The sequence below is a fragment of the Camelus ferus genome, chromosome 11, assembly GCF_009834535.1.
Source record: "Camelus ferus isolate YT-003-E chromosome 11, BCGSAC_Cfer_1.0, whole genome shotgun sequence".
NCBI lineage: Eukaryota > Metazoa > Chordata > Mammalia > Artiodactyla > Camelidae > Camelus > Camelus ferus.
In genome coordinates, this window is record NC_045706.1 from 673,799 (window position 1) to 699,477 (window position 25,679).

Genomic DNA, 25,679 nt, shown 5'->3' on the forward strand with positions numbered 1-25,679 from the left:
GACCGGCCCCCGCCAATGACCCACAGGGACAGTGAGGAGACTCACCCCACACGCGCCAGGTCGCGGCCGGGGAGGACGGCAACCCACAGCTTTCAGAAGAAGGCCGTCGCCTGCGCTGTGGAAACACGAGTCTTCTCAGGAACCATCACCGGAAGCTGGAAGAAAGCGGAGCATTCTAAGGAGAAGTAATTTTCGGCGTATGATTCTAACTCAGCCAAGCTTTCCAGTATCCAGGTAAAGAAAGCTATCATTAAACAGAGATGGGGGCCGACAGAATGTATTTGCCACACACCTGTTCTTAGGAAGTTATCTGAGGTTAGGCTCCAGAGAAACAAAGAAGTAAAGCGGGAGAGGGAAACGTTGGCTGCTGCGAACAGTGGAGGGGGTCAGAGAAGCGCCGCCGCGGCGGGGTGGGGGGGGGTGGGCAGGGACGGAGGAGGACCTGCTGTTGGGAAGAGTCTGCGGGCAGGTGCAGTTACGGGAAGGAGCACACGGGAGGGAACGCGGACTAGAGATTCCAGGAAACAAAAGTGACACACGGTTGCCGCAGGGAGGGCGCTCCCATGAGCACGGCGTTTGCCTGATGTCCGGCGTCAGGGTCAGGGTCTGACGAGGCTGATCTGTGCTCACTTAAACAGATATAAACGGTACCAGTTCTGATGCTTTAGTAGTGGGATGTGGAGAGAGGCAAAAGAGAAGAGGGTGGGGTCCTAACACCTCCCCTGGGAGGGCGAGTCATCGGTGTGACAGGCTCAGGGCCCACAAGACATTTGGAGGCACAGAGAGAACGCACCGTGACATTAGCAGTGCTGTCGGGGGCCATGTTAGTAAGTGGGGGGAAGGGCAGGGGGGTGTCTGAGGAAGCTGAGCTCCCGCCTGTCACTGTGAGGATCCTGCAGGTGACGTTTACAGTTCAGGAGCTGGGAAGTCAAGGTAGAAGCCCGTTTTCTTTAGGTGAGCATGCGTCTGCTGGAGACAGGCTGGATGTTCCTGGCAGCAGGGCTGCGAGGGGAGTTAGTCTTAACCACAGTTACTCTTAATCACCTTGATAAAAATGCAAAAGTTAGTTTTAAAAGAAAGGAACTACGTTCCTACCGGAGGCTTCAGTGCAGAGTGTGGCTGTGCCAGCCTCCCATAACTGGGTGAAAACTGGTTTCACGGCCTGTTGAGGCGCCGCCGAGCTCATCAGGCCAGGGCGACACGGGCCCTGGCCCAGCGTCCTTTCATCAGTGATTCTTAAGTTGACTTTCATTTCAACACAGCAATTCTTGCAATAAAATCGGCTAAACATGTAAATGCTGACATCTGGTAACGGAGAGGGAAGGTCATCCAAGACTGTAAAATTTGATTTTCCTTGGTAGACCACTGTCGCCCTCCCCTGGTGGTCAGTGTCAGTGTGCTCAGCAGGTCATCCCTCTGCCGTGGGTTTGGCTGTGGATTTGACCTTTTGTTCACCCACACTGAGCCCCTGTGTCCAGGCACGGTGCTGGGTGCCAGGACACTGGAGGGACAGAGCCGAGGGGTATTTCTCCTGCTGGCCACCCAGAGCCCTGGCCCTGGCCACCGACAAGCAGGACACATGCTCAGATTCCGCCACGTGGCATGTACTGCAGGCAAGTCACCCTTTCTGTTGTAATTGCACACGCTTCAAGTTTTTATGCTGATGTTTTTCTATTTTGCAAGTTATGTAAAGAACCTTAGTGTGGAATTGGGCACAAAGAACTTTCATGATGGCATCTCACAATAACGGGAAGTTTTTTCAGATCTTGGGAAAATAGTGCAGTTATCAGGCAATTAGTATGCTCAGCTCTGGGTGCTCAATTACCAGAACATTTCCGATTCTACACTATTCACATGAAGGAATATACGTCAGTAAGGAAGTTCCTGTAGACCCCTCGAACAGACAAAGTAGACTGAGAGTCTGACAGTACTGGGGCCCGCCTACTCTGTTCAGCGTTGTTCGTTAACATAACCTTCCCCAGTGTGGGGTCCTCATATGAATTTAAAAGTCACTTTTCCTGCCAGTTCCGGCCGTGACGCACAGCGGATCTCAGACTTGCACCGTAAAAACTGAAATTTGACCAGACATGCGGAGCAGTTGTCCTCTGGCGCGGCCGGCAGAGGGCGCAAGGCGGCGGTTCCGGGAGGTCCGGGCGGGCGGGGCCTCGGGGGGCATCCCGGGCCCCTGGAGGGGTCCCCCCAGTGACCGCCGCGTTTGTCTTAGCTTAAGTCTGGCCCGGAGCTGAGCTTCAAGGACATTCGTGTGGCTCGGGGGGGAAGAGGTGGGGCGGCGCCCCGACGTGGCTCTGGGTCGGGTCCGGAGGGGGCGCCGTCGCTCCGGGGCTCGGTCGGTTCACTGGCGGCTGCGCAAGACACGTTGCAGTCATGTAGGATCCGTCGTTCAAAGCATCAGTTTATGATTCGTCTCACGGTTCTGCGGGGCGACTGGACTCAGCCAGTTCGGTCTGGTTTGGGGACTTCCCGGCGGTCCCCAGGGCTCGCCCATCTCTCTGAGCAGCACCCCCGCCCCCAGACCCCCCTGGAGCTGACGCGCTTCTCTGCCCAGGGTGCAGACCCAGCTGCTGGCGGAGATGCTGAGCACGGCCGCCTGCATCCAGGGCCGGAGCATCATGGAGAACCTCAAGGGGAGGAAGCAGCTGCGCCTGGCGGCCGCCAAGGCCTTCATCGAGAGTGCCAGGTGCGCGCGGCCGGTGCGCGCGGCGGCGGGAGTGACGGCCCCTGCGGCGCGCGACGCTCACGGCCGCGGCCACCCAGGCCCGCGCGCCCTCGGTGACCCTCTGACCGGGCTCGGCACCTGCCCAGGGCGAGGAACCCCGGGCGGCCGCGACGGGGTCCGGAGCAGCTCTGGGCGGTCGAGCCGGGGCGGGCGTGGGGCTGGGTGGGGCTGGGGCAGGGTGCGCCCCGGGAGCTGGCTCGTGAGCGCGGCCCAGCGGGGACCTGCCCGGGGAGGAGCCCTCACCCCTCCCCTCCGCGTCTGCGCTGGCTAGGTCAGGAATTCCCTTCCAGGTTTGGGGGCCTCGCGGGGAGCAGCGCCTTGGTGATGCTGGCCGCGCGGCACTACTGGAACGCCTGGCTCCCGCTGCTGTCCTCCGCTGTCAACAGGAAAAAATGTAAGAGCGCCACCCAGCGGATCATCAGCATCATCAACCGGACGGAGGCCAGAAAGCAGGTGCGCGGGGCCGCGGGGGATCGAGCCTGCGTCCTACCGCCGCCTCGAAGCTTCTTCCTCCAGAAAGGGTGGGCAAGAGCCTCAAGGAAAGGCAGAACCCGTGGAGCTGCTCAGACAAGGCACGGATGGCCGGCGTTGGCGGGGGGAGGGGGGGCTGGTCCCTGAAATCCCAGTGGGGCAGGTGGGCGGGCCATCTCTGACCTCCCTCCCCTTCCCTCCTCTTTCCCCCTCCTTGCTCTCTCCCCACACCCAGAGGACCCTGACCCCTACCTGGGAAGTTCCATAAGAAAGGCGAGAAGAGGGAGGACGGGGGCAGAACAGGAGAGGCAGACGCACAGGAAAACCCACCAGAGGTGGCGGGCAGACCCACACCCAGGGTCCCAGGGGTCTGACTGGAAGGGGGTATGGCGGGTCCACCCGTCCTCCATTACCAAGGATTGTGGTCCTGGCAGACAGAACTTCCCTGCCTGGCCCCTCCCAACACCTGGCCCCTGAGGCAGACAGGGTCCGGCCCAGGCAAAGGGAAGGTTGTCCGGCCTGCGTCCAGCACCCTTCCTGTCTGTCCGGAAGGCCAGACTCCAGGCCGACAGAGATGGCCATGGCAGACAGATGTCCAAGGTCAGAGTGCCCAGGACACAGCCCACAGGGGAAGCCTTCGGTCCAGGGCCCAGGGAAACCATCGCTGTCAGCAGGCAGAGGGGCCCTGGGGGTTTGGCCTGGCACACGAGGTGGGGGAGCTGCCCTCTGGGCCGATTCTGGAGCTGGTCAGTGCCGGGGCCACAACCTCCGCGTGTCTGTGCCTGGCTGGGAGCCTGCTGTTCCAGACGGGACCTCCGGTAGTCTCTGCTGGTGGGCAAACTGCTGCCGGGGGGCAACTCCAGCCCCTGTTTCGTAAATACAGGTTCACTGGGGCAGGGCCACGGCTTCTCACACACGCAGTCTGAGCTCCCCGACTGCAGAGGCAGCACTGTGACCAGAAGCACTTACTCCTGCACCTCGCAGAGAAAACACGCGCGGCCCTGGTCTAGGCCTTCATACCCGAAGCCCAGTTCTTTCTAATGTGCTTCTTCAAACGTGCAGTAAAACAGACATTGTATAATTTTCATCATTTTAGCCGTTCATTAAGTGTACAATTCAGTGACATTAATTGTATGCACACTATTGTGTGACCATCACCACAGTTATACCTAAAGCTTTTCCATCACCCCAACAAAACTCTACCCACTAAACACCTGCTCCCCTCCCCCACCTCTGGTGACATCCATTGTCCTTTGTGTCCCTGGATTTGCCTCCTCTAGGACCTCATGTAAGTGGAATCACACAGTGCTTGTCCTCTGTGACTGGCTTGTTTCACTGAGCACAGTGTCCTCGAGGTTGATCCAGGCTGTGTCAGCACTCCTGTCCTCTTCACAACCGGACACCACTCCATCGTGTGGATGGATCGCATGCTGCAGTGGGGATGGGTGGGTTGTCTCCGCCTTTGACAGTTGCCAGTGGCGCTGCTGTGAACGTCAGTGTGCAGGTGTCTCTGTGTCCCGCCTGTGGGGCGTGAGCTCGGAGTGGAATTGCCGGCAGTTCTCTGTTTGGCCTTTCGAGGAGCTGCCAGCCTGTTGTCCCCAACAGCTGCACCGCTGTTCACTCTCCCCAGCAGCACACGAGGGTTACAGTTTCTACACATCCCATCAACACTTATTTTCCATTAAAAAGAATCATAGCCATCCTAGTGGGTGAGGTACCTCACTGTGGTTTTGATTTGCAGTGCCCTGATGGCTGGTGGCACTGAGCATCGTCGCGTGTGCTCATTAACCATCTATGTGTTATATTTGGTGAAATGTCTGTTCAAGGCTTTTGGCCGGGTTTGAACTGGTTTGTTTGGTTTTTGTTGTTGGATTGTAAGAACTCTCTGTATATTTTGAATATTAATCTCTTATCAGATGTATAACTTACATGGTTTTTTTCCTTCATTCATTTGGTCGCCTTTTCACTCCCTTGATAGTGTTCCTTGATGCGCCAAAGTTCTTAATTTTGATGACGTTCAAACGTTTTTCCTTCTGTTGCCTGTGTTTTTGCTGTCATATCCATAAAGTCCTTGCCAAAGACAGTGTCATAAAGATTTTTTCCAGTGTTTTCTTCTTTTTTTTTCATTCTTTTTTTTAACATTTTTATTGATTTATAATCATTTTACAATGTTGTGTCAAATTCCAGTGTTCAGCACAATTTTCAGTCATTCATGGACATATACACACTCATTGTCACATTTTTTTCTCTGTGAGTTATCATAAGATTTTGTGTATATTTCCCTGTGCTACAGTGTTTTCTTCTAAGAGTTCTACAGCTTTAGTTCTTATGTTTAGGCCTTTTTTCCATTTTGAGGGAATCTTAGTAGGTGGTACAAGGTAAGGGCTTCGCCGCTTTTGCACGTGGAGATCCTAGGTTTCCCAGCACCACCTGCTGGAAGGACTGTCCTTTCCCCATCGGATGGTCTTGCGTTCTTGTCAAAAGCCACTCCCACACCCATGCAGGGCTCATTCTGGGCTCTTCTGCTGCACTGGTCTGTGTGTCTGTCCTTGTGTCAGCACCACACTGGGAGTCACAGGTCCTTGGCAGTGATTTTCAGAGCAGGAATTGTGAGTCCTTCAACTTTGCTCTTCTTTCCAAGATCGTTTTGACCACTTGGGGCGCCTTGTGACTTCTTGTGGATCTGAGGGCTGTTGGAGTTCTGGGAGGGCTGTGCTGGATCTGTGGGTCACCCAGTAGTGTTACGTCTGAGCAATAGCAGGTCTTCCTGTCCGTGAGCGTGGAATAGCTCTCACGTGTTTCAGCATTCCTCGGTTTCTTTCAGGAACATTCTGCGTTTTCAGCTCATAGGCCTTTCACCTCTTTGAGTGTGTTTATTTCTTCTAGGTGCTGTTGTAAACGGAATTGCTTCCCGTCTTAGTCATTTCATGCTGTCATAACAAAATGCCACAGACTGGGGGGCTTAAACATCAAAAATTTATTTTTCACAGTTCTGGAGGCTGGGAGTCCAAGATGAGGCAGCCTGCACGGCCGGCTTCTGATAAAGGCCCTCTTCCTGGCTTGCAGAGAGCTGCCTTCTTGCTCTGTCCTCGTGGTGGGTGGGGGGCAGAGCAAGGTCTCTGGTGTCCTTTATTACAAGGACATCGCATGATGAGTACCCAACCCTCATGGCCTCATCTGACCCTAATTCCTTCCCAAAGACCCAGTCTCCAGTCACCGCCACGCTGGGGGTAGGGCTTCTGCACGTGAGGCAGTGCACTCTGTCAGCACTTCCCAGGCTCCCTTTTGGGCTGCTTGTTCCTGGCACGTCAGAACACCACCGACTGTCGCATGCTGACCTTGGGTCTTGCGGCTCTGCAGAGTCCGTTCACTAGCTGCAGTAGTTTTCTCGTGGCTTCTTGGAGATTTTCATCTGTGATCAGAGACAGGTTCCCCTCTTCCTCTCCAGTCTGGATACCTTCTCTTCCTTATTCTGTCCGCTGGCCTGGCTAGAACTCCCCGTGCGGTGACGCGCAGCGGCGCTGAGTGGGCGTCCTTGCCTGTTGCTTGATCTCAGAGGGAAGCCTGTCTTCGCCGTTGAGCGTCGTGGCAGCCGTGAGATTTCACAGCTTTGTTGTGCTGAGGGGTCTCCCGCCACTCCTAGTTTTCAGAGCAGTTTTACGGTGAGCAGTTGTTGGATTCTGTCAAACGCCTTTTCTCGGTCAGTTGAGACGATCAGTGGCTTTCCTTCTTTCTGTTGTGCGATGTATCGCGCTGAGCGGTATTCTTGCGTTGAGCCACCCTTGTGTTCCTGGGATAAATTTCACTTGGCCACGGTGAATGGTAGTTTTACTTTGTTGTTAGATTTGATTTGCAGTCTAGCAACGTATTTTATTGAGGATTTTTGCATCTATACTCATGAAGGGTGTCATCGGTACTTTTCCTTTCTTGTGATGTCTTTGTCTGGACCTCCCATCAGCATGTGCTGGCCTCGCAGGGTGAGAAGGGGTGGGTTTTCCGTCTCTTCTCGGTAACCGATTTGTCGGCGTACAGTCGCTCACGGGATTTTCTCGCAGCCCTTTTTATTTCTGCAGGGTTGGCAGTAGTGTTTCCACTTTAGTTTTGGATTTTAGTTATTTGTCTGCTTTCTTTTTTTCTTTGTCAGTGTAGCTGAAGGTTTGTCAGTTTTGTTACTATTTCAGAAAACAACTTTGTGTTTCATTGATTTTTGTCTCTTGTATTTCTACTCTATATTTTATTTTTCTCTGCTCTTCTCTTTAATTTTTCCCCCTCCTTCTGCTAACTTTGGATTTAGTTTGTTCTTTTTCAAGTTCCTTAAGGTGCAAAATTAGGCTGTTGACTTGAGACCTTTCTTCCATTTCGGTGCTGGTGTCTGTAGCTGTAAACCTCCCGCTGAGCCTGCTTTTGCTGTGTTTCATGTGCTTCTGATCCCATTGATTTAAGGGCTGTAAGACTGACTTGGAGGCTTCATGTCATTAAAAAGCTGTAGGCTACTGGGGGTAGTCTGTGCATGTGCGTGCGCATGTGTGTACGTGTCTGCGTGTGCGCACGCACATGTGCGTGTCTGTACGTGTGTCTGCGTGTGGGTGTGTCTGTGTGTGCACGGGTCTGCGTGCACATGTGCGTGTCTGTGTGCACACGTGTGCGTGTCTGCATGCATGTGCGCGTGTCTGTGCATATGCGCGTGTGTTCTGATGCTATCAGCCTTGAACTGGAGTGCCTTCTTTCATGGGTGAAATGTGATTCCGTTTTTTGTGACTTAATATTTCAAAAAATTAGCTGGAATTTCTGTAATTAGACATTGAGCCAAATGAAAAGCAAACTGGTGAAAGAATAAACTAGCTTTCCAGTATCTGTCTTATTTGTTTTCACTCCAGGAAAAAGGAAAAACGCTGCTTCTGCACCAGTGGCCTACAGCAGATTTCCAAAGTGGAGGGACGACTGACGACCATTTTCTCTCAGGTTTGTGGACGCGGGACGCCAGAGCTGCAGGCGCGAGCCGGGGGCGGGCTGGTGCTTTTAGATCCCCACACCTGGTGCAGAGCAGCCACAGGTGATATGAGCAAAAGATGTCACCATGTGTAATCAAATATTAAGCTGAACCCTAAGCTCTACCAGTTAAGAGTGTTTGCTGGTGCTGCCAAGACGACACAGATGCAGACGGCAGCCAGGACCACACAGGACCCCCCGGCCTGGTCAAGGGCCAGGTGCTGCATGGAGCGGGGTACTGCCGGGGAAACGTGGGCCATGCCTGCACTTGGCTCCATGTGCTGAAAGAAACATCAAATAAATAAATGGTCTAGCAGCTTTAAAATATAAATTATACAAAAAATGAGAAAATAGAATTGAGCGTAGCAGGTATTTTGAGGAAAGATTACTTCCTAAAGTTTAGAGTGATCGTAGAGGCACACATTCAAATACACGAAAATTTAAATAATGCGAAAATTAAAAAGTAAACACTGGGAAAGTGTTTGTATTGACTGGCGGCTAAATGATTTGTTTCTATATAACACGTATGAAGTCCTGTTAGTCAGCGTGGGGGATGCCCCGCCGCAGTAACGAAGGACCCGACGGCTGAGCAGCTGAGCTCGCAGGGCGGCCCCTCCCCTCTGTGCTAGGCCGCGTCAGAATGTCCGGCTGGCAGGGTCTCTGCCAGCTCAGGAAGGAAGGGCTCCTCGGCGCTGGGCAGGGAAATGCAGAGCACTGACTGCAGGAAGCCCTTGAGCCCAGGCATGCGCTTCCCACACTGCGGGACCTGTGTGCTTCCCATGGCTCAGACGTGACCAGAAGTCTGGCTGTGGACAGCAGGGCACCCGTTATTTCCCACGGTCCCGAACGCGGCACCCCGAGCAGCGCAGGGCTGGCCCAGGTGGCTCCCGGGAGTCTCTGCTGCTCCCGGCCGGCCCGCATGGGCGGCTGCGTGTGTGTCTAAGGGACGCGGTGCACACACGTCCTGGAGTGTCTGCCGCTGGGTCGACCCTGTGGTCACACCTCACTGTCCAGCTCTGCAGCAGGTGGCCCCAGGCTTCCCAGATGCCGGCACTGTGTCCTGGGTGCTTCCTGGAACACCGCTGGTCCTGTGGCCTCAGGCCCTCGAGCTGCTAGCCTGGGCGCCCCCCACTCGGGGACTCTCCCCAGGGGCCTCCACTGCCGCCGCCCTGAGCCCCTCCTCCCGCCGCAGGGGCGGAAGATGACCTGACGCTGCGGGCCGCGCTCTACGGGCTGCTCTTCCACAGCCACGCGGACCGGGATGACTGGGAGGGCGGCCTCAAGGTGCTGGACGAGGCGGTGCAGGTGCTGCCACGGACGGCCCACCGCCTGTGAGTGCCTGCGCCCCGCGCACCCCCATGACCATGTTTCCCAGCAGAGACTTCAGCACCAGCAGGGTGGGGAGTTAGAGGAATAAAGTCCCCAAACCCCAAGACACTCAAGCTCTACTTTGTCTCTGTAAGTGGAAGACAGACAGAGGCTTCAGTTTCGGATGCACTATGGACGCTTAAAGGTTGATCGCTCAGTTCAAGCCTCAGCTTTCCCTTTTACTTTTCTTTAGCTTGATTTTCAAACATGTGGTCATCGTGAAGGCCAAACTGGGGCAGAACTTTACAATGGAAATTCAGAAATTCAAGGACGAGAGTGAGGACTACCTGGCGCACATGTGGCACCGCCTGGCCTTGAACTCAAAGAGCATCCACGGGGAGCTGACCTGCTACCACAACGCCATCCACGCCTTGCAGGTCCGTCCGGGCTGACGCAGGGCCTGCACATGACCCCTGGGGGCAGAGGCCACCCCACGGAGGGGAGGGGGGCCTCAAAGGAAGAGCAGGGCAGCGGGGCACCAGTTGAGGTGGGGACGGAGTGTGTCCGCCGCCCCCCTTCCCGGCTGCGAGCAGGGAGGGGCCCGAGGCCCTGCGGGGTGCTGGAGGCAGCAGGGCTCTGCGGCCTCTGGGCCAGTCCCCGCCGTGAGAAGCTGTGCACTTGGAGATTTGGGGGGAGGTATGGGCACCTCGATTTGATGCAAGAGTTTGTGGGACTTGCCTAAGGATGAAGAAGGCCCCTGACCGTGGGACTAAAGTCGCCTCAAAGACGTGCATGGGTCGCAGGCAGCTGAACGGGCTTTTCCCCCTGGAGGTTGTCAGAGTCCTCCAAGGACTGGGGTGCCCCTTGGGAAAGGCAGGGGTTAACCTGGGACTGGTTGGGAGGCCGCTCTGGGCCCAAACGCAGGCTCTACCACGGGCTCTGTGGTCAGTCAACACCAAGCGGTCTTCGCAGAGGCCTGGGTCCCCGACAGGTGGCCGCGGGGCGCCCCTGCCCTCCCCCCAGGCCCAGGGAGCCACACGTCACACGAGTGGAACCAGACGAGGCGCGTCCTCCGCCCTCCACCCTCCGCTCCTCTCCTTGAGCGTCTCGTGGCGCGTGTCCCCACCTCACTGCCTGCGGCTGAACAGTCTTCGGCAGGTGGGCGGGCTGTGCCAGTGGGCCTCTGGTCATCTCCGTCTGCAGCTCTGGTGACCGGGCCGCTGGTGACGTTCGTGCACAGGTGTCCGCACGGACGCGGTCACGGCTCTCTGGGCGCGTATCTGCTGCTCACGTGGGGACTCTGCTTTGCTGTTTGAATCGTGATCTGACTTCGTTTCCCTTGTCACTGACGATGTGCACCCTTCTCGGGCGCTTACGGGTGTCTGCACGTCTTCTGCAGACAAATAGCCATTGAGATCCTTACCCTATTTCTCAGTTTGGCTGTTTGTTTACTATTGAGTCATAGGAGTTCTTTATGTGTTCTGGACGCAAGTCCTCACCAGATACGTGATCCGGAAATATTTTCTCATTCTGTGGGTGCTCTTCTCAGCTCCCTTCTCACTTCCTTGATGAAGTCATTTGAGCACAAAAGGGTAAGATTTTGATGCAGCCCGACGTACCTGCTGCTTCTGGAGTGTCTGAGACACCGCCGTGTGATCCAAGGGCGCAGGGGTTACTCCTGCGTCTTCTTCCAGGAGCTTCGTAGTGGTAGCTCTTAGGTTGAAGCCTCTGATCTGTCCTGAGTTCAGCTTTGTGTTTGGGGTGAGGTGGGGGTCCGGCCCCCCACCTCAGCACCACTCGTGGAAAAGATGGTCATTCTCCCCTCGGCTCCTCTAAGGAGCCCCGTCCCCACCCCCCTGCACAGCTCAGGTCAAAGCCACCAGGGGCCAGCATGGTCCTTCTGAGGGCCCTTCTGACCCCTCCTCCTCCATACTGATGGCCATGGGACACCTGGCTCCCTGGTGCCCCCTCTCAGGGCTACCTCTCCGCCCCTCTGCCCTCCCCTTACCAGGGAGGAGGACCCCACTCAGGGCTTGGTCCTCGGCCCAGGCCCCGCTCCCTGGTGGTCTCAGCCAGTGTCTTGGGCTGACTCCACCCTCAGCTTGCACGTTCTACTGCCTCCGGCCCCCTTCCATCTTCTCGACCAGAAATGACATTGCTGCCCCCTCTTTCATCAGCACCTCCTCCTCCTTCCTCGCCCCGTGGTGCCAGCTGTGCCGTCCCCTTCCCAGGCAATGAGGCGCGAGGTGTGGGATGCATGCAGCGTGGGCTGGAGCCGCCAAGTGGAGGGCAGGCCGGCTTGACTCTGGGAGGGCGGGGGTGGGGGTCATGCAGCGATGACTGGTGTTTGATACCGAGTCTGTGCACCAGCCAGGCCTTGGGCTGGACTCTGGGGCCGCACATGGGACAAGGCGGTATCCTCTCTGCCCCCCGGGGCCCAGTGAGCCACGGAACTGTCCGATTCCCTCGTGTGCCCGAGGGGACCGGGCTGAGGATGGGGTGACGACTGGGAGCTCCTTGGCTGGGCCGACGTGGTTGCGGGGACTGTGAGGTGGGGGGGGCTGGGGGCCGGGGGCAGGCAGCAGGGCGTCTGCCAAGGGAGCAGACCCCAGGAGGACCCCCGAGCTCTGGTGCTGCTGCACACTGCACACGAAGACCCACACCTGCAGCCACGCCTGACAGCGAGGCCCGGAGGAGGGCCCCTGAGCCTCTGGAAGGCGGAGAAGTGCGAAGTTCCGGTGCTGGCTCTCGGTGCTGCCTGCTGCCTGCGGGGCTCACTGTCCTTTCCTGTTTAATCCCAAAGAAGCCAGAGAGTGACTGGCAAAAGGTTGACTATATCGTGGAATTCAGCGAGTGGCTGTATCACAGACAGTTTCCTATTGAGGACGTGATTTTCCACCTGAAGTGGGCGATTGACATCCTGCTGAGGATGCAGCCAGACAGTGACACACCCGAGCCTGCAGGTGAGGGGCCCGCGGGTGAGGGGCCGGCGGGTGAGGGGCCCGCGGGTGAGGGGCTGGCGGTGGGCCCTGAAGGGATGGCTGCCTGCTGTGGGGGACCAGGGCCGGGCCTGGGTCGGGGATGGGAGGAAGCCTTGAGGCCCCGGACGCAGAGCCCAGCGCCCCGGCGGTTCGCCCTGTCTCACAGATGAACGCCCAGCCACACAGGCGGCCCTGGGGAGCCTGCGGGCGGGGGCCACGGGGGCCGCATCCTTGGAGGCGCTGTGGAACGTGCGGCAGCTAGAGCGGCTGGCACGCACCCACACGCTGCTGGCCCTGGTGGCCCCGCACGCGGCCGGCTGCCGGGACTACTGCCTCATGGCCTACGCGTTCCTCCACCGCATCTGGCAGGTGAGGCCTGCGCTGCCCCCGCCCCCCGCCCCCGCCCCCGGTCCTGGGCCCACTTCCTTCCGGGACAGCGGTCCCCTCCGCTCACCCCCATAGCACCGACACCCCATGCCTGCCCCGGGGCCCCTGCTCCCACCGCCCTCCCTGCTGTCTACCCCTCCTAAGAGAGGCCTCACTGCCCCCTCCAAACCCACTCCCTCCACAGCTCTCCCCAGAGCCTGAGCCCCCCCCCCACCGAATCGTGTCTTCCCGACTCCCTGCCACTGGGCTTCCAGAACCTTCCCTGTGCCTCACCAGCCTCCTCGCGGCCCTGCAGGGACCCCCAGCAGGACAGACCTTTCCCCTGGGGCAGGCTTGCCACCCCCACCCCCTGTGACTTGCTGGGGACAGCAGGGCCATCGCCCCGCCCTCCAGGCAGAGACTCTTTGCAGTTCTTTTAAAAGAACTGCCAGAAGTCGCTCAAGTGTGCTCTTCGTCAGAGACACTGCACTGTTCACTTTGCGGAGCTGACGAGCCCTTCCTGACAGTCCGCGGTCTGCCCCCAGCCGTGTGTCCCCCGGGCCCTGAGCTCACGCTGGGCGGGCTCCCGGCTTGGCCGCTCCCACGCTTCGGTCACCCGCACCTCAGGTCCAAGGGCACGGGAGGAGGGTGGGGCCCCCTTTCTGTTCCTAACGTTGCAAATTTGGATTTCATTTCCCAGGTTTCCTTATCAACAGCAGGAAAGTCAATTTCAGAAAGTAAAATTCTAGCAGCAGCAAGTTCACATTTGTTGTTGCCTAAAAAAGAGAAGGAGAAGAGCAAAGACAAAGACAAGGAGAAGGACAAGGACAGGGGCAGAGACCCGAAGCAGAGACCCGGGCGGGCGCGGGGCCCAGGCAGCCCTGAAGGCTCCCAGCCCCAGCACCCGGCACCCTCTCCCGTAACGTGGGGGCCGCGGTCTCACCCCCCCCCCAGCCCGGGAACTTCAGGCTCCTCCCTGGCGGCCATTTGTGTTGCGGGGGCAAGCCCCTCCACCCGGGCACGTCTGGGTCCTGGCTGTGCGGGGCGGGACAGGCGCCCGAGCTGCACGTCCCCCTGTCACCCTGTCCACAGGCTGTGCTCGCGGCAGCCCACCTGACGCTGTCCTGCAGCTCGGCCCCCCAGGGCTACCACCCAGCCTGGGCCCCCGGCGTCCCTGCCTCACTCACCCTGTGCGCCGAGCTGGGGCGCGCGCCCGGGGAGACCCCTGCTGCGCAGGGGCGGAAAGCCTCCGTGTGCGCTCTCCGGGAAGTGGGGTCAGAGTGTGTCTTGCCCCAAAGTCGTGTGTGTGTCTGCGTGGCACATGGTTGGGCTTGGATCCCAGGGAGGGTGGCAGGTGCCCTGGGCTCAGGTGCAGCGGCAGATCTGGGCCACCCTGTCTCCAGAGGCACCACCTTCTCTGGGCTCATGACCCACCTTTTGGATTAGGGCCACCTGGCTGCACGTCTCCAACTCCACTTCTTACAGCAAAGTCTGCCTTCCTGCCTTTCAGTGTCAACCCCCCACTCCTCGCAGACGGCTTGAGGATTTACCAGCAAGTGTGGACCAGTGGGCTTCCTACTCCTGCCCTGAGGAAGTGATATCTGTGTTCAAACAGGACCAGAGCAACTTTACTGTTAACTCTTCAAGTATCCAGAAGCCAGTAAGTTTATTTACCTAAAGGCACAGTCCCAGGACTTGGTCACCCCCCCGGCCAGCCTGCGTCCAGGGTCGGGCCTCTGCTGCGAAGGAGGACCCGGTTTAGCTTAGTGGGTTATCAGAAAGGGGCTCCTGTGTGAAGGCCCCAGGCCCTCCCCACAAGCGCCTTCCCCCACCGCTGCCGCTCCCCGAGCAACTGCTGTCTCTGGGGCCCACGTGCTTTTCCTCAGCCACTCACCACGCAGGTGCCACCCCTAACCGTGAGCGTTTAGCTGTGCCCACCAGTGGCCTGTGGCTGCTGTGACAGGCCACACAGACAGGGTGTTTTCCCTTCCCCGTTCTGGGGGCCGCAAGTTCCAAGTCAGTATCCCCGGGCAGGGCTCAGATGGTCAGCATGGCCCGCTCCCTCTGGAGAATCCGAGGGGTCCTCTGGCCTCTCAGCTGCTGGCGGTCAGGGCATCCCTGGGCTGGTGGCCTCGTCACCCCAAACTGTGCCTCCGTCTTTGTCAGTGTCTCCTCTCCCGCTTGTCGGGCCATCTGGATAGTCTAGAAGAACCACCCTGCCTAGGGTCCTCGTCTTAGTCACACCCACGGAGGCTTCTGTTCGGGTCCATGGGCGAGGCGCACGCCCAGCGCAGCGCACCTTCCACTGCAGGGACACTGACAGACGGCCTTCGTGGGGGCTGTGCCGGTTGGATCTCCCCTCGGGGCAGGAGCTCCCGCCCCCATCCTCCCAGCCCCGCTGCCCCGCCTTCCTAACTCTGGGCGGGGGGTGGGACACCCCGATTACGGGGAGGCCAGACACTCTTCAGTGCCTTTTGGCGCTTGAATGTCCTCTTCGGTGACGTGCCTGTGAGCCCACCGCCCAGTTTGTGAAGCTCCCCGCCTTTTCCTGGCTGAGCTGGAAGAGTCCCGTACCTGTCCTGGAAAGCACTTGGACAGGTTTGAACAGCGGGTCACCTTTCACTCTGAACTTCGAGTTTCTTGAGGTCTCGTGAATACAGATCCCTGATTTTAATGGAATGAAGATTATTAATCTTTCCCATTACGACTAGTGCTTTTGTGTCCTGTTCAAAAAGTTCTCCTTCTAAAGGTCATGAAAATAGTCTCTTCCAGGATTTCCCCCAAAGCTTTATAGTTTTGTCAGATTTAGATCTGAAACTGGTTTGTATGTGGTGTGTGGTGCAAGGCGCCGAGCCGGTTTCGAGCTTTTAAACCCGGACATGTGGGTGTTCTAGCGCCGCTGACTGGAAAACCCACTTCTGTCGTGAGTCAGGCGTTCGTCCTCACACCATGTCTGTCTCAACTCCTGGACTTCGTAGCCTGGAATGTCTGGGAGGGAACTTCCTCTGACTTGTTCTTCAAGAAGGTCTTGGGTGTCCTTCCATTTTCCGTTGTGTTTCACGTGTATTTTAGAACCAGCCTGTCAGCTTCCGTTTAAACCCTGGTGGAGTTCCGGTTGTGACTGGATCTCAAGGTCAGTTTCAGACTCGGGAGAATGGGCGTCTCCACGTGGAGTCTCCTGGCCCGTGGGCATGTCTGGTTCCCACTGACAGGGTCTCCCCGACCCCTCCCGGTGACGGGCTTGGGTTTTCTGCGTGGAGGTGATGCGCGTGTTGGAGTTGTTTCTGCGTCTTTGGTATTTTGGATGTTGTTATAAATATTCCTCTTTTGTTTCTTTTTTAACTCCAGATGAAACTTAGAAATGGAATTGTTTTCATCTTGGCCTTGCATCCATTGATCTGGTTGACCTGTTAATAATTTTGGTAACTTATATGCAGATTCTTGTGGATTTTGTGTGTGCACAGAATCTGCATTTCACCTGCAAACATTTTCTCCTAGTTCTAACCATCCCGCCTGTTACCTCTTTGCCTTGCCGTGTTCTGTGGGCCGCCGCCAGCACGGTGTGCAGCGAGAATGGTCACGGCCCCGCCCTTGTCTTGCTCTCTGTCTCAGCCTTTCACTGAGCGTAGCTGACATTTGTTGTGGCTGTTGGTACGTGTTCTTTATTGATTAAAGGAGTTCCTTTATTTGCTAAGAGTTTTAATCATGAATTGCTGTGGATTCTTATCAAATATCTTGTTTCTCTATTCAAATGATGTTTTTGTCTTCCCTTCCTTAAATTAATTACCTGGATTTCCCCTAATGTTTTACCAGAATCAAGTCGGCCTAGATGGGAAGCATCGTCTGCTTTGTACGTCATCAGATTTAACTGGCTGATACTTTGCTGGGGTGTTTGCCTCTGTGTTCATGAGAAAAACTGGCTTTTAACTTTGCTTTCAGACTACACCCTTGTTAGGATTTGGTGAAAACTTACACTGACTCTGAACTGTTTCCTAGCCCCAGACATGCGGGTTTTCCACACCAGCAGCCAGCTCTCCAGTTCCCTGTGGACGCCCAGTTCTGACACTTAACTCCCCAGGTCAGCGCAGGCCCCACAGGTTGAGGGCTCGGTCCCCCGGACTGCCCCCACTGCAGACGCCGGTCACAAGTATCGGGTCCCAGGCCGCCGGCACTTCTGTCCAGCATGGGCCCAAGTGGGGTTCCCGGGACCCCTCCGCAGGCCCGGTGTTTGCTGTGACGACCCCCAGAACTCAGGGAGGCGCTGCGCTCACCAGACGCCTGCTTTACCACGAAGGACACCGTAAGGGGCACAGGTGAAGAGCCCACGGAGAGGCCCCCCGGCGACACCTGGGAGCCCGAGCCCAGGCGCTTCTGTCCCCGCGGAGCCGGGGCCCGGCCCTGCCCCACTGGCAGGCGCCTGTGGTCACCAGCCCAGAGGCCCCCCAGACCCCTTCCCGGAGGTGTTCGTGGAGGTTGCCTTTCAGAGGTGTGGCTGGTTGAGCAGCTCTTGGCCGTTAGTGCTAATTCAGTCCCCAGCCCCTCCCCCTCCCCAGATGTCAGGGTGGGGCTAAGAGTTTCAACTCTCCAGTCGCAGGGCTGGCTTCTCTGGCCGCCAGCACCCCACCACCACCCCGAAGCTCTCTGGGGACTGGAGCAGTCACCCTGTCAGCGTGGGCAAAGGTGTGCTTGAAAGGAGCTTGTGAGTGACACAGGCCGGGGTTAAGGGCTGGGGGCCGGGGGCCAGGGGCCAGCAGCAAAGAGCAGATGTGTGTTCCTTGTTAGCTCACGATGCCACACTGGCCTTTCAGTCAGCTAGAAACTGCTCCTTTCTTTTCCTTAACTGTTCTTGGGGAGAATGTGTGTAAAATTAGTTATTTCTTTCTTAAGTGTTTTGAAGAATTCCCTGGTGCAGACTTCTGGGCCCAGATCTTTGGGGAAGATTTTTAATTATGGACCCAATTTATTTAATAGTCACAGAACCCTTCAGGTTTTATATTTCTTTTTGTAATAATTTTGCTAGGTTGTACTTTTCCGGGATGTTTCCATGTAATGTACAATTTTAAATGTATTGTCAGAATGTCATTCTCAGTATCCTTTTCCTGTCTTTCAGGGTCTGTAGGACCTGTCAGGATTTCCGTGTCTCCCCCACCCTCTGTCTTTATCGGCCTCACCAGGAATTATCAATTAATAGTCTCTCAAAAAGCCACACACTTCCCAGGCCACCAAATGCTACTGGGCTTGGATGGAGTCCCCGCCGGGGCCACTTTGCCTTTTTGCCCCTGAGCCTCAGGTGCAGGCTTTCAGGATGCAGCCGGAGCATTTAGCTTTCGGTGGGCCCTCAACTCCACCGCCTGAAAAATCAGAAGTACCACTGACAACCACTAGTTTGTTCTCCGTATTAAATTTTAAAGCAATTGTATGTGTACGTAAAGAAATGAAACAAAAACATTCATTTGAAAGAAAACAAATGGTTTTTTCTTGTGAGGGCCTCTAACCATTCTTGGGCGCTGAGATTATAGGCAAATGCGCATAAAAAGATGAAGGCTTGAGTGGACGGGAGCAGGCAGGGGGCACATCCCTCATCACTCAGCAAACACGTGTCGACACCCCGTGTGCGCGTCCTGGGAGGACAGAGCCCTGGGAGGAGGGCCCTCTGCGCGGGAGGCCCGCCCTCCCGCTCCTCTCCAACCTTCCGTGTTTGCTGTTGGTGTAGACGCACAGTTTGTATTATCTGGATCACCTGGTGGAGGCCCTGAAGACGCTGTTCCTCCACGAGCTCACGGTCCCCGTCCTGCAGCTGGGCGCACTGATTGCAGCCTCCGTGGTGGGAAGCAAAGGCCTGGAAGACCTCTACCACCTGCGGTGGGTGAGCATGTTCTGTGGTCGGGGGGCCGGGACTCACTTGGCCGCTGAAGTGAACATTTAGCCAAAACAATATAAAAGCAAATCACATTTTAAGTATTAATAATGTAGTGGGCCATTTATTTAAATAATAAAATCCCTAAGATTTGTAAAGCCAAATAAATGAAAATACTTACACACAAAAATAGGGTTTTTATTTTAAAACTTCTACTCAGTCTTTAAGGGAATATCATTGCTCCAAGGAAACGCACGGTGAAGTGTTAGAACGAAGGGGCACCGCGTCTTCACCCGACTCAAAGCTGTTCAGAAAACGGTGTGCACGCCGAGCAGGGGGAGGGGTCTGGCTGAAGGGCTGCGGCGATGCTTTGCATGTTTGTGTAACTTTTCTGTAAGCTTGAAATCATTTCAAAGTAAAACTGTTTTGCGCAAGAGATCAAAGCAGAATTTGTTTGGGCGCCACGTACTGCGCTTTATCGGCGCTGCTCAAGGTGACTCTGAGACTGAACATGTGTTGAGTAACATGCGTGAATGAAGGCGACAACATTTTCTACCTGCAATTTGATAGAGCTACCGTTATTTCCGTAGTAATTCTGCTCAGCTTGAACAATTACTGAAAATGCCCTCAAGCTCCGTCCTGTCCCATCCGCGCTCCGGGCTGGGCCCCTGGGCGCAGGGCAGCCTGACTTAGCGCGATGCCCCCACTCCCCCTGCAGACTGGCCCTGGTCTGTTCCGAGTTGAAGCTGAGGGACGCGGCGGCGTTCCACGAAGACCTGGCCGGGCAGACGCACATGGAGGATGTGGAGCAGGCGAGGTGCGTCCAGCGGGGCCGGGAGCTTCCTCCTGCTCGGGGGCTCCTGTCTCCCAGCTTTCCTGCGTCCCCGCCAAGCCCCAGGCCCCATCTCCCACGCCGGCCGGGCCCTGGGACAGTGCTTGAGGGGCAGTTATTACTGACTCACCCCTCCTGTGGGGGCGTCTCCCGGGTGGGGGAGTGGAGGGGGACGGAGGACCGAGCATTTGCAGGCGTCCAGGCGGGGATGCAGAAGTGGGGAGGCACCCTGAAGGCATGCGGGGAAGGCAGGTCCCACGGGAAGCAGGGTATGCAGGGGCCTCCAAGGTTGGCACCGCCTCCTGTCTCGACGGACCAGGTGGAGTCTGGTCTGCTTGTGAGTTTGAGGTTCGTGTTGAACTTTCAGATCGTGGTGTCAGATGAGCTTAGTGCTTGAGCCTGGAGTTTGGAGAAGAGACTGGGCTGAAAGCGCAAATTTGGGAGCCGTATTTGCTGTTGAATCATAGGAATTTTAAAAATCTTTGTAAACATGTGAATGAATAGTGGCTCCCTTGGCTAATTTAGTTTGCATTTCTGTGACTAGCACTGGAATGGGACGTGCTCAGAGCTCTCCGGCCGTTGTGTTTCCCCTTTGGCTCACTGCCTGTGTTACTTATGTCAGCTGCAGAAAAGAAATTGCCTTGAGAAAGGAGAAAAATAAGGAACCACTGTTGGAAGAAAGTCTGCCGACACTGACCGAGCGCCCCCCGGCAGCCCAGCAGACAGAGACGAAGCCCCTTGTGGCGAGGGATCAGGTGCTGCCACTTCGCAGAAGCGCCTCCGCTCCAGCCTGGTGGGGCCGGGCCAGGCCGGCACGAGCCAGTGAGCCCGGATTGGTCCTGCTGGTGCTGCGCCCACACCCTTGTGCAGGCTTCCTGGGAAGTCCAGGGGCTGCTGGGACGCGTCCCCGCCCCGTGTGGCCCTGGGAGTCCCTGGGGGAGGACGACGAGACGGCAGGGCCCCAGTGGCGAATCAGCAGAGGGGGTCCAGGGGAGCCGCCAGGCCCCCAGGTAGGGCGAGGCCCTCGCAGCCGGAGCAGGCCCAGGAGGTGTGAGCGGGGCCGGCTCTCACCCACGCGGCGGGCGCTCCTCCTAGGGGCCTGGCCCTGCAGGAGGGTGACCATCCCCACCACATGCTGTGGCCTACCCTGGCCAGGGTGCTGCCTGGTGCAGGGGGAGGGCAGGGAGGGAGCAGGCCAGCCGAAACCAGCTCCCGCCAGCTGCTGGTGGGTGCGGCTGGGTGTGAGGTGAGAGGAGACAGGCGTCCCCGGAGAAGACCCAGGCCCAGCACTCGAGCGAAGCGCGCTCGGAGGTGCAGGACCTGGCGTGAAGCTTGCACCACAGCTCGATGCAGCCTCCTCTGCACAAGGAGCCCCTGGCGCCGATGCCCGCGGCCTGTGTGTCTTACAGATTTTGCAGGTAAACAGAGAGACCGGGAGGGGCCTGGAAGGAACATCCTTCCCTCTGTTGTGGACCCTCAAGGCAGAGGTTCTGCTTGCGATGGACCTGTACCAGCCTGCGAGGCTGCTCTTGTCAGAGGCGCACCTGGCCTTCCAGGTGAGGGCCACACCCGCCCAGTCACGCTCAGAAGCAGCCCCACACCCCAGCCCGCAGTGGGGCTGCTGCTTTCCAGGAAACGGGCCTGTCTGCCCTGACGGCTGCCCCAGGGCACCCCGGCTCCTGTTTGCAGAGCCACCCTCGCGTGTCCCCAGCCCGGAGCTCATTCCTCAGAGTTAGAGCCCCTGGTTCCTGCAGCTTCCCTGGGTCTGTATTGTGGCCTCTGTTTTCTTGGTCCTGAGGGGTTTTCTGTTTCTGAGCAGGCCATTCGGTATTGTGTGTGGACGATGAGACCCCGGAGAGGCCAAGAGCGTCGGTTTTGTTCTAAGAGGCAGAGTTTGGTCCCTACTCCTCCGTGTGGGCCTGGCAGGTGTCTGTGGCCTCTCTGGGGTTACATTGGAAGCCTGCGGTTCACCCAGACCCCTGAGAAAGGCTTGGTTCCAGCCTGGACTCTCAGATCACAGCTCAGCCCCTTGGCCCCGCTCCTACTGTCTCCTGCTCTGCCCCTGAGCACAGATCTTCTGCCTCCCCTGTCCCCCATCCCTGGGACTGGCCCTTCTGGGGTCAACTCCAGGAACCCCCAGCTCCAGCCTCCTCCCCTCAGCTAGCTGTGGCTCCCTTCCTGGGCTCTGTCCCCATGAGGACGTGTGCCCTCAGGAAGAACCTGGGACAGGGCGGAGCTGCCCGTGCACCCCCCCCTCCTCCCAGAGACCACGGCTCTCACCTCCCGCAGCGTCAGACCTCCCAGGGCCTCACACAGGGCTTTGTCTTGTCCAGCGTTCAGAACTGTTCACTGGGAGGGCGAGGGAAAGCTGCAGAGCAGGCAGGCTGTCACTTGTTTGGGAAAAGAAGTCCAGAGAGAGAAGCATCCCGAAGAAAGGTACAAAATTCAAAGCCCTGGGAGGTTCAGACCTCTGTTTCAGGCAGGGAGACAGACTCGAGTGAGCGTGGCCGGTGATGGGACGGCGGTCAGGGTGGGCCCCGGGGGTGCTGCACCCTCTGCGGACGCTGGCTCTCCTGACACCAGAGGGAAGAGGGCTCCAGGGGCAGGAACCAGGATCCGAGGGGGTGGGAGGACCCAGTGTTCTCACTGCTGGAGGCCAAGGAGGTGGAGGCAGTGGGCCGACACTGATACATCACGGGTGCTGGTAACAAGTTGGCTTGTTCAAGGCCACCACATCGCCATGATTGTGGCTCCCATCCTGTGCCCGAGCATGCCTGACCTTCCCCTCAGCCTCCCCAGACCCACGAAAGGGTCGTCCACCCTGTCGTCACCTCTACCTGGCTGCCATCCTGACCCTCCCGAGACTTCTCTTGCAAGGCCAGGAGGACGTGCGTCCCACACGCACAGACGGTGCTCTGCCCCGTCTCCTTGGCAGCAGCCTAAGGCACATTCCTTCCCAGCTGTCTGCCCGCCGGAGTCCCCACCCCATGTCCTGAGTCTCAGTTCCGCCCCCTCTCGGCTCGTCCTACAATGAGCCGTCAGAGAGGAGCTCAGATGGCGGGTGTGCAGAGGCCTGGTGCCACCGTCTCCCCGTCTCTGTCACTGTCTCTCTGTGTCTCTCCTGCGCGCCTCCCCCCATGCTCCCTTCCTGTCCCCGTGTTTGCCTCTTTCTCAGGAGCTTGACGATCCGTGTGCAGAATCGAAGTGCTTGCACCTTTTAGCCCAGTTGGCAAATAAGGAGAAGAACTACGGACTAGCCCAGAAGATGATTGAGAGGGCCCAGCGCCTGGGGGGTGGCGAGCAGTTCTGGTACAGCTCCACCCTGACTCTGGTGGACGCGCTGCTGGCCACGGAGGACGACAGGAGGGACGCACTGGTGAGGAGGTGGCCGTGTGCCCGGCGGGGCGGCGGGGGGGCCGGGCCGGGCCGGGCCGGGCCACAGTCAGGCCCATGCACCGCCGCCTCAGGGCTGCCAAGTGCTGCAGAAGCTCGTGGACACCTTCAACGTTCTCAAGAGAGAAAGACCCAACCGAGTGCCCGTCCTGGAATTCATGACCACAGATCTAGAAGCCAGGTAACTTTTTGTAAGAAAAATGTGAACTGACATGAAAGTCGGCGTTTACTTTTTTCTGTGTACTGATTTTCATGCCACATTCCAAACCCACGAAGCTGAGAGAATCGCATGACAAGGCCCTGTCCCCGCTGCTCCAGGGACCCTCAGACCAGCCGCCACGTCCGGCCCCGCTTGGGTCCCTTCCTCTTGGCGCGGGGCAGGTGGCCTTGTTTGTCCCTGAGTACTTGGTGACCCGTCTCAAGGCCCTGGAGCGTGGCTTGGTTTCCTGGGGGCCTCTAGGGTTGGGGGACGGGCAGGCCCGCGCTCCCCTCTCTCTCCCCGGGCGGCGCTGGACGTTCCCTGCCCCACTGGCTTTCCAGGCCGCATGTCCGGAGACCACCTCAGGGCCTCTCCCGCTGCCCGGGCCGGGCGGGCGGCGTGGGGACAGAACCCCAGGCAGGAGCGCCGTGTCTGCGGTGGCTGCCGGCTTTCAGCTTGTCCTTGAGCCGTCCTTCCAGTAATTTTTCCTAGAAAATGGTTTCCCAGCTCCTTCCTCGTAACTGTGCGAAGTCTGTCTCGAGGTCAGTTCTCAGGTCCCAGCTTACCCCGCCGCCTCAGAGCGGCTCCCACCTCCCCGACCGGGGTCTTGTCTGGTTTTGGTTTCCTCTGTTTTCCCTTCATCTCTGTCGAGCTCTTCTTTCTGTGCGGGCGAGAGGGTGCTCGTGGCCGCTCCGTCTCCGCCTCTGGGCCCCGCCGCAGCGCCTGCAGGTGGACGTGTGAACAGGCGGTTTCCCCTGGGTTTTCTTTTGTGCCCCTGAGCCCTTCAGGAGCGAGGCTTTGAACTCCCCAGGGGCTGTAAAGCACCTGGGGTGGGGAGGTGCTTCTTTCTGATTTTATCGCAAGGTGAGCAGAGACCGTGGTTTGTAGGATTTCGGGTTTTCGAGGAACACTCTGACAGCGTTTCTTCCAGCATCTGGGATGGAAGCCAGGCGTGGGTGGTGGATGTGACGACAGTCATGGGGAAGGAGCGTGTGTTTAGTGGGACCTGAAGAGGAACCCCCGCCCCCGCAGGTGTGTGCGCCTCCAGATCCAGGCCTCCCAGGAGCCGGCTGAGGGCGAGTCCCCCGTGTGCTCGTCTCTGCTGATGGAAATGGACGACCACTTGCTGGGAATCGAGGAGAAGTTTATCAGCTGCGGCTGCCAGGAGAAGTGTGTGGAGATAAAGCTGGAGCGGGCCAAACTCAAGAGGTGGGCAGGCCTGCCTGGGCTCCCCGAGACCTGCCCTCACCAGCTCCCTGCAGCCCCCGCCCAGGCCCACACCCCCACCTGGCCGGGCACTCCCACGTTCTGCCCACCTCTGGCTTTCCTCCCAAGGCCAGTTCCCTCGACCCCCAGTGGGGCCTCCTCCCTATCTGCACGCACCTCCTGCGGGGAGTTCGCCCCGGGTCCGCAGCCTCCCACGTGGCTCGTCTCGGGTGTCCTCACCCCCGAGCACCCACCCGGGTGTCACAAACACTCAGCCCCACCTCTCAGCCCCCTCCTGCCTCGCCCCTCCCAGCACAGCCACTGCCCAGCCCGGGCACACGTGCACACGTCACCCCACACCTCCCCGTGGGCGGGCGCCTCACACCCGCATGTCCCACTACCCTGACCACTCACACGTGCTCACACACAGCGGGCACACCTCCAGGCGCAGTCCTCGCAGGGCAGACTCCCATTCTTACGTGGCCCACAGAGCCCCCCAACACGAGGGGGGGGGGCAAAGCCTCACTGAACGCCCCTCTCGCCCCTGCCCCCTCCGATGGCCACCACTGGCTGGGCGCACAGCGAGCAAACGAGTGCAAGGTCTGAGGAGGAAAAGCACCTGGGCACGTGTGGAGTCTGCCTGGCTGACGCTGTCGGGGCGGGAGCGGTGCGCGGTCACTGTGGAGCTTTCGAAAAAGCAGAGAAACGCAGATGGGAAAATTGGGTGATTAAGCCGGCACGGCTGACACTGGGGCCTCGCTTCATCGCTCTTAATTTTTGTAAACACAGCATCACCCTGTGCAGACTGCGTTGTTCCAGGTCTTTTCTTCATTTTTGTTTTAAGATTCATTGAGAATATCGTTCCAGGTGAAACATCTAATCATAAAACTTCAGGCACTAATAAACCCCACAGGACAATTACATGAAACTTCCACGCGCATTTTGTTAGGAGTGATGCTTTGGTACTTCTGTGCTGAACCCACTCTTCCACCTCGTAAAGGTTGCGTGCCCGGGGCGAGAAGGATGCGGAGCGGAAGACTGCGTGCCTCCTGGAAGCCTACGACCTGGTCCAGAGCGCCGCAGCGGACGAGGAGGCGGTATTTCACGGGGTTCGGGGCCTGCTGTCCTCCACGCAGGGTGTAAGTGTGCATCCTGTGTCCGTGGGCAGTCTGGGTCCCCTTCTGGTCCTGGCTCGTTCCCATCCGACATGATACACACTGCTGAACGTAAACTCCTGCTTCTGGCCGAGGTGGGGTGACAGCGCCAAGACTTACCCTTGCATCCAGAACAACCAAAAGACAGACGGAAACAGCAAGCAAAGATTTCTCAAAACACTGGAC

The 25,679-nt window shown here is 57.9% G+C and overlaps 1 protein-coding gene across 1 annotated transcript in view; it reads left to right on the top strand.

The window, feature by feature from the left end:
* CFAP46 (cilia and flagella associated protein 46) overlaps nucleotides 1-25,679 on the top strand; it is a 90,817-nt gene that overhangs the window by 38,996 nt on the left and 26,142 nt on the right. Inside the window, exons 26-42 of the mRNA XM_032492048.1 lie at nucleotides 2,567-2,698; nucleotides 3,028-3,190; nucleotides 8,086-8,170; nucleotides 9,390-9,528; nucleotides 9,759-9,942; nucleotides 12,309-12,468; nucleotides 12,653-12,855; nucleotides 13,553-13,771; nucleotides 14,363-14,512; nucleotides 18,566-18,714; nucleotides 19,428-19,526; nucleotides 20,164-20,296; nucleotides 20,951-21,097; nucleotides 22,717-22,917; nucleotides 23,009-23,115; nucleotides 24,166-24,342; nucleotides 25,340-25,478. Of these exons, the coding sequence (XP_032347939.1) occupies nucleotides 2,567-2,698; nucleotides 3,028-3,190; nucleotides 8,086-8,170; nucleotides 9,390-9,528; nucleotides 9,759-9,942; nucleotides 12,309-12,468; nucleotides 12,653-12,855; nucleotides 13,553-13,771; nucleotides 14,363-14,512; nucleotides 18,566-18,714; nucleotides 19,428-19,526; nucleotides 20,164-20,296; nucleotides 20,951-21,097; nucleotides 22,717-22,917; nucleotides 23,009-23,115; nucleotides 24,166-24,342; nucleotides 25,340-25,478 (2,587 nt within the window). The remainder of the gene's footprint in view (nucleotides 1-2,566; nucleotides 2,699-3,027; nucleotides 3,191-8,085; nucleotides 8,171-9,389; nucleotides 9,529-9,758; nucleotides 9,943-12,308; nucleotides 12,469-12,652; nucleotides 12,856-13,552; nucleotides 13,772-14,362; nucleotides 14,513-18,565; nucleotides 18,715-19,427; nucleotides 19,527-20,163; nucleotides 20,297-20,950; nucleotides 21,098-22,716; nucleotides 22,918-23,008; nucleotides 23,116-24,165; nucleotides 24,343-25,339; nucleotides 25,479-25,679) is intronic.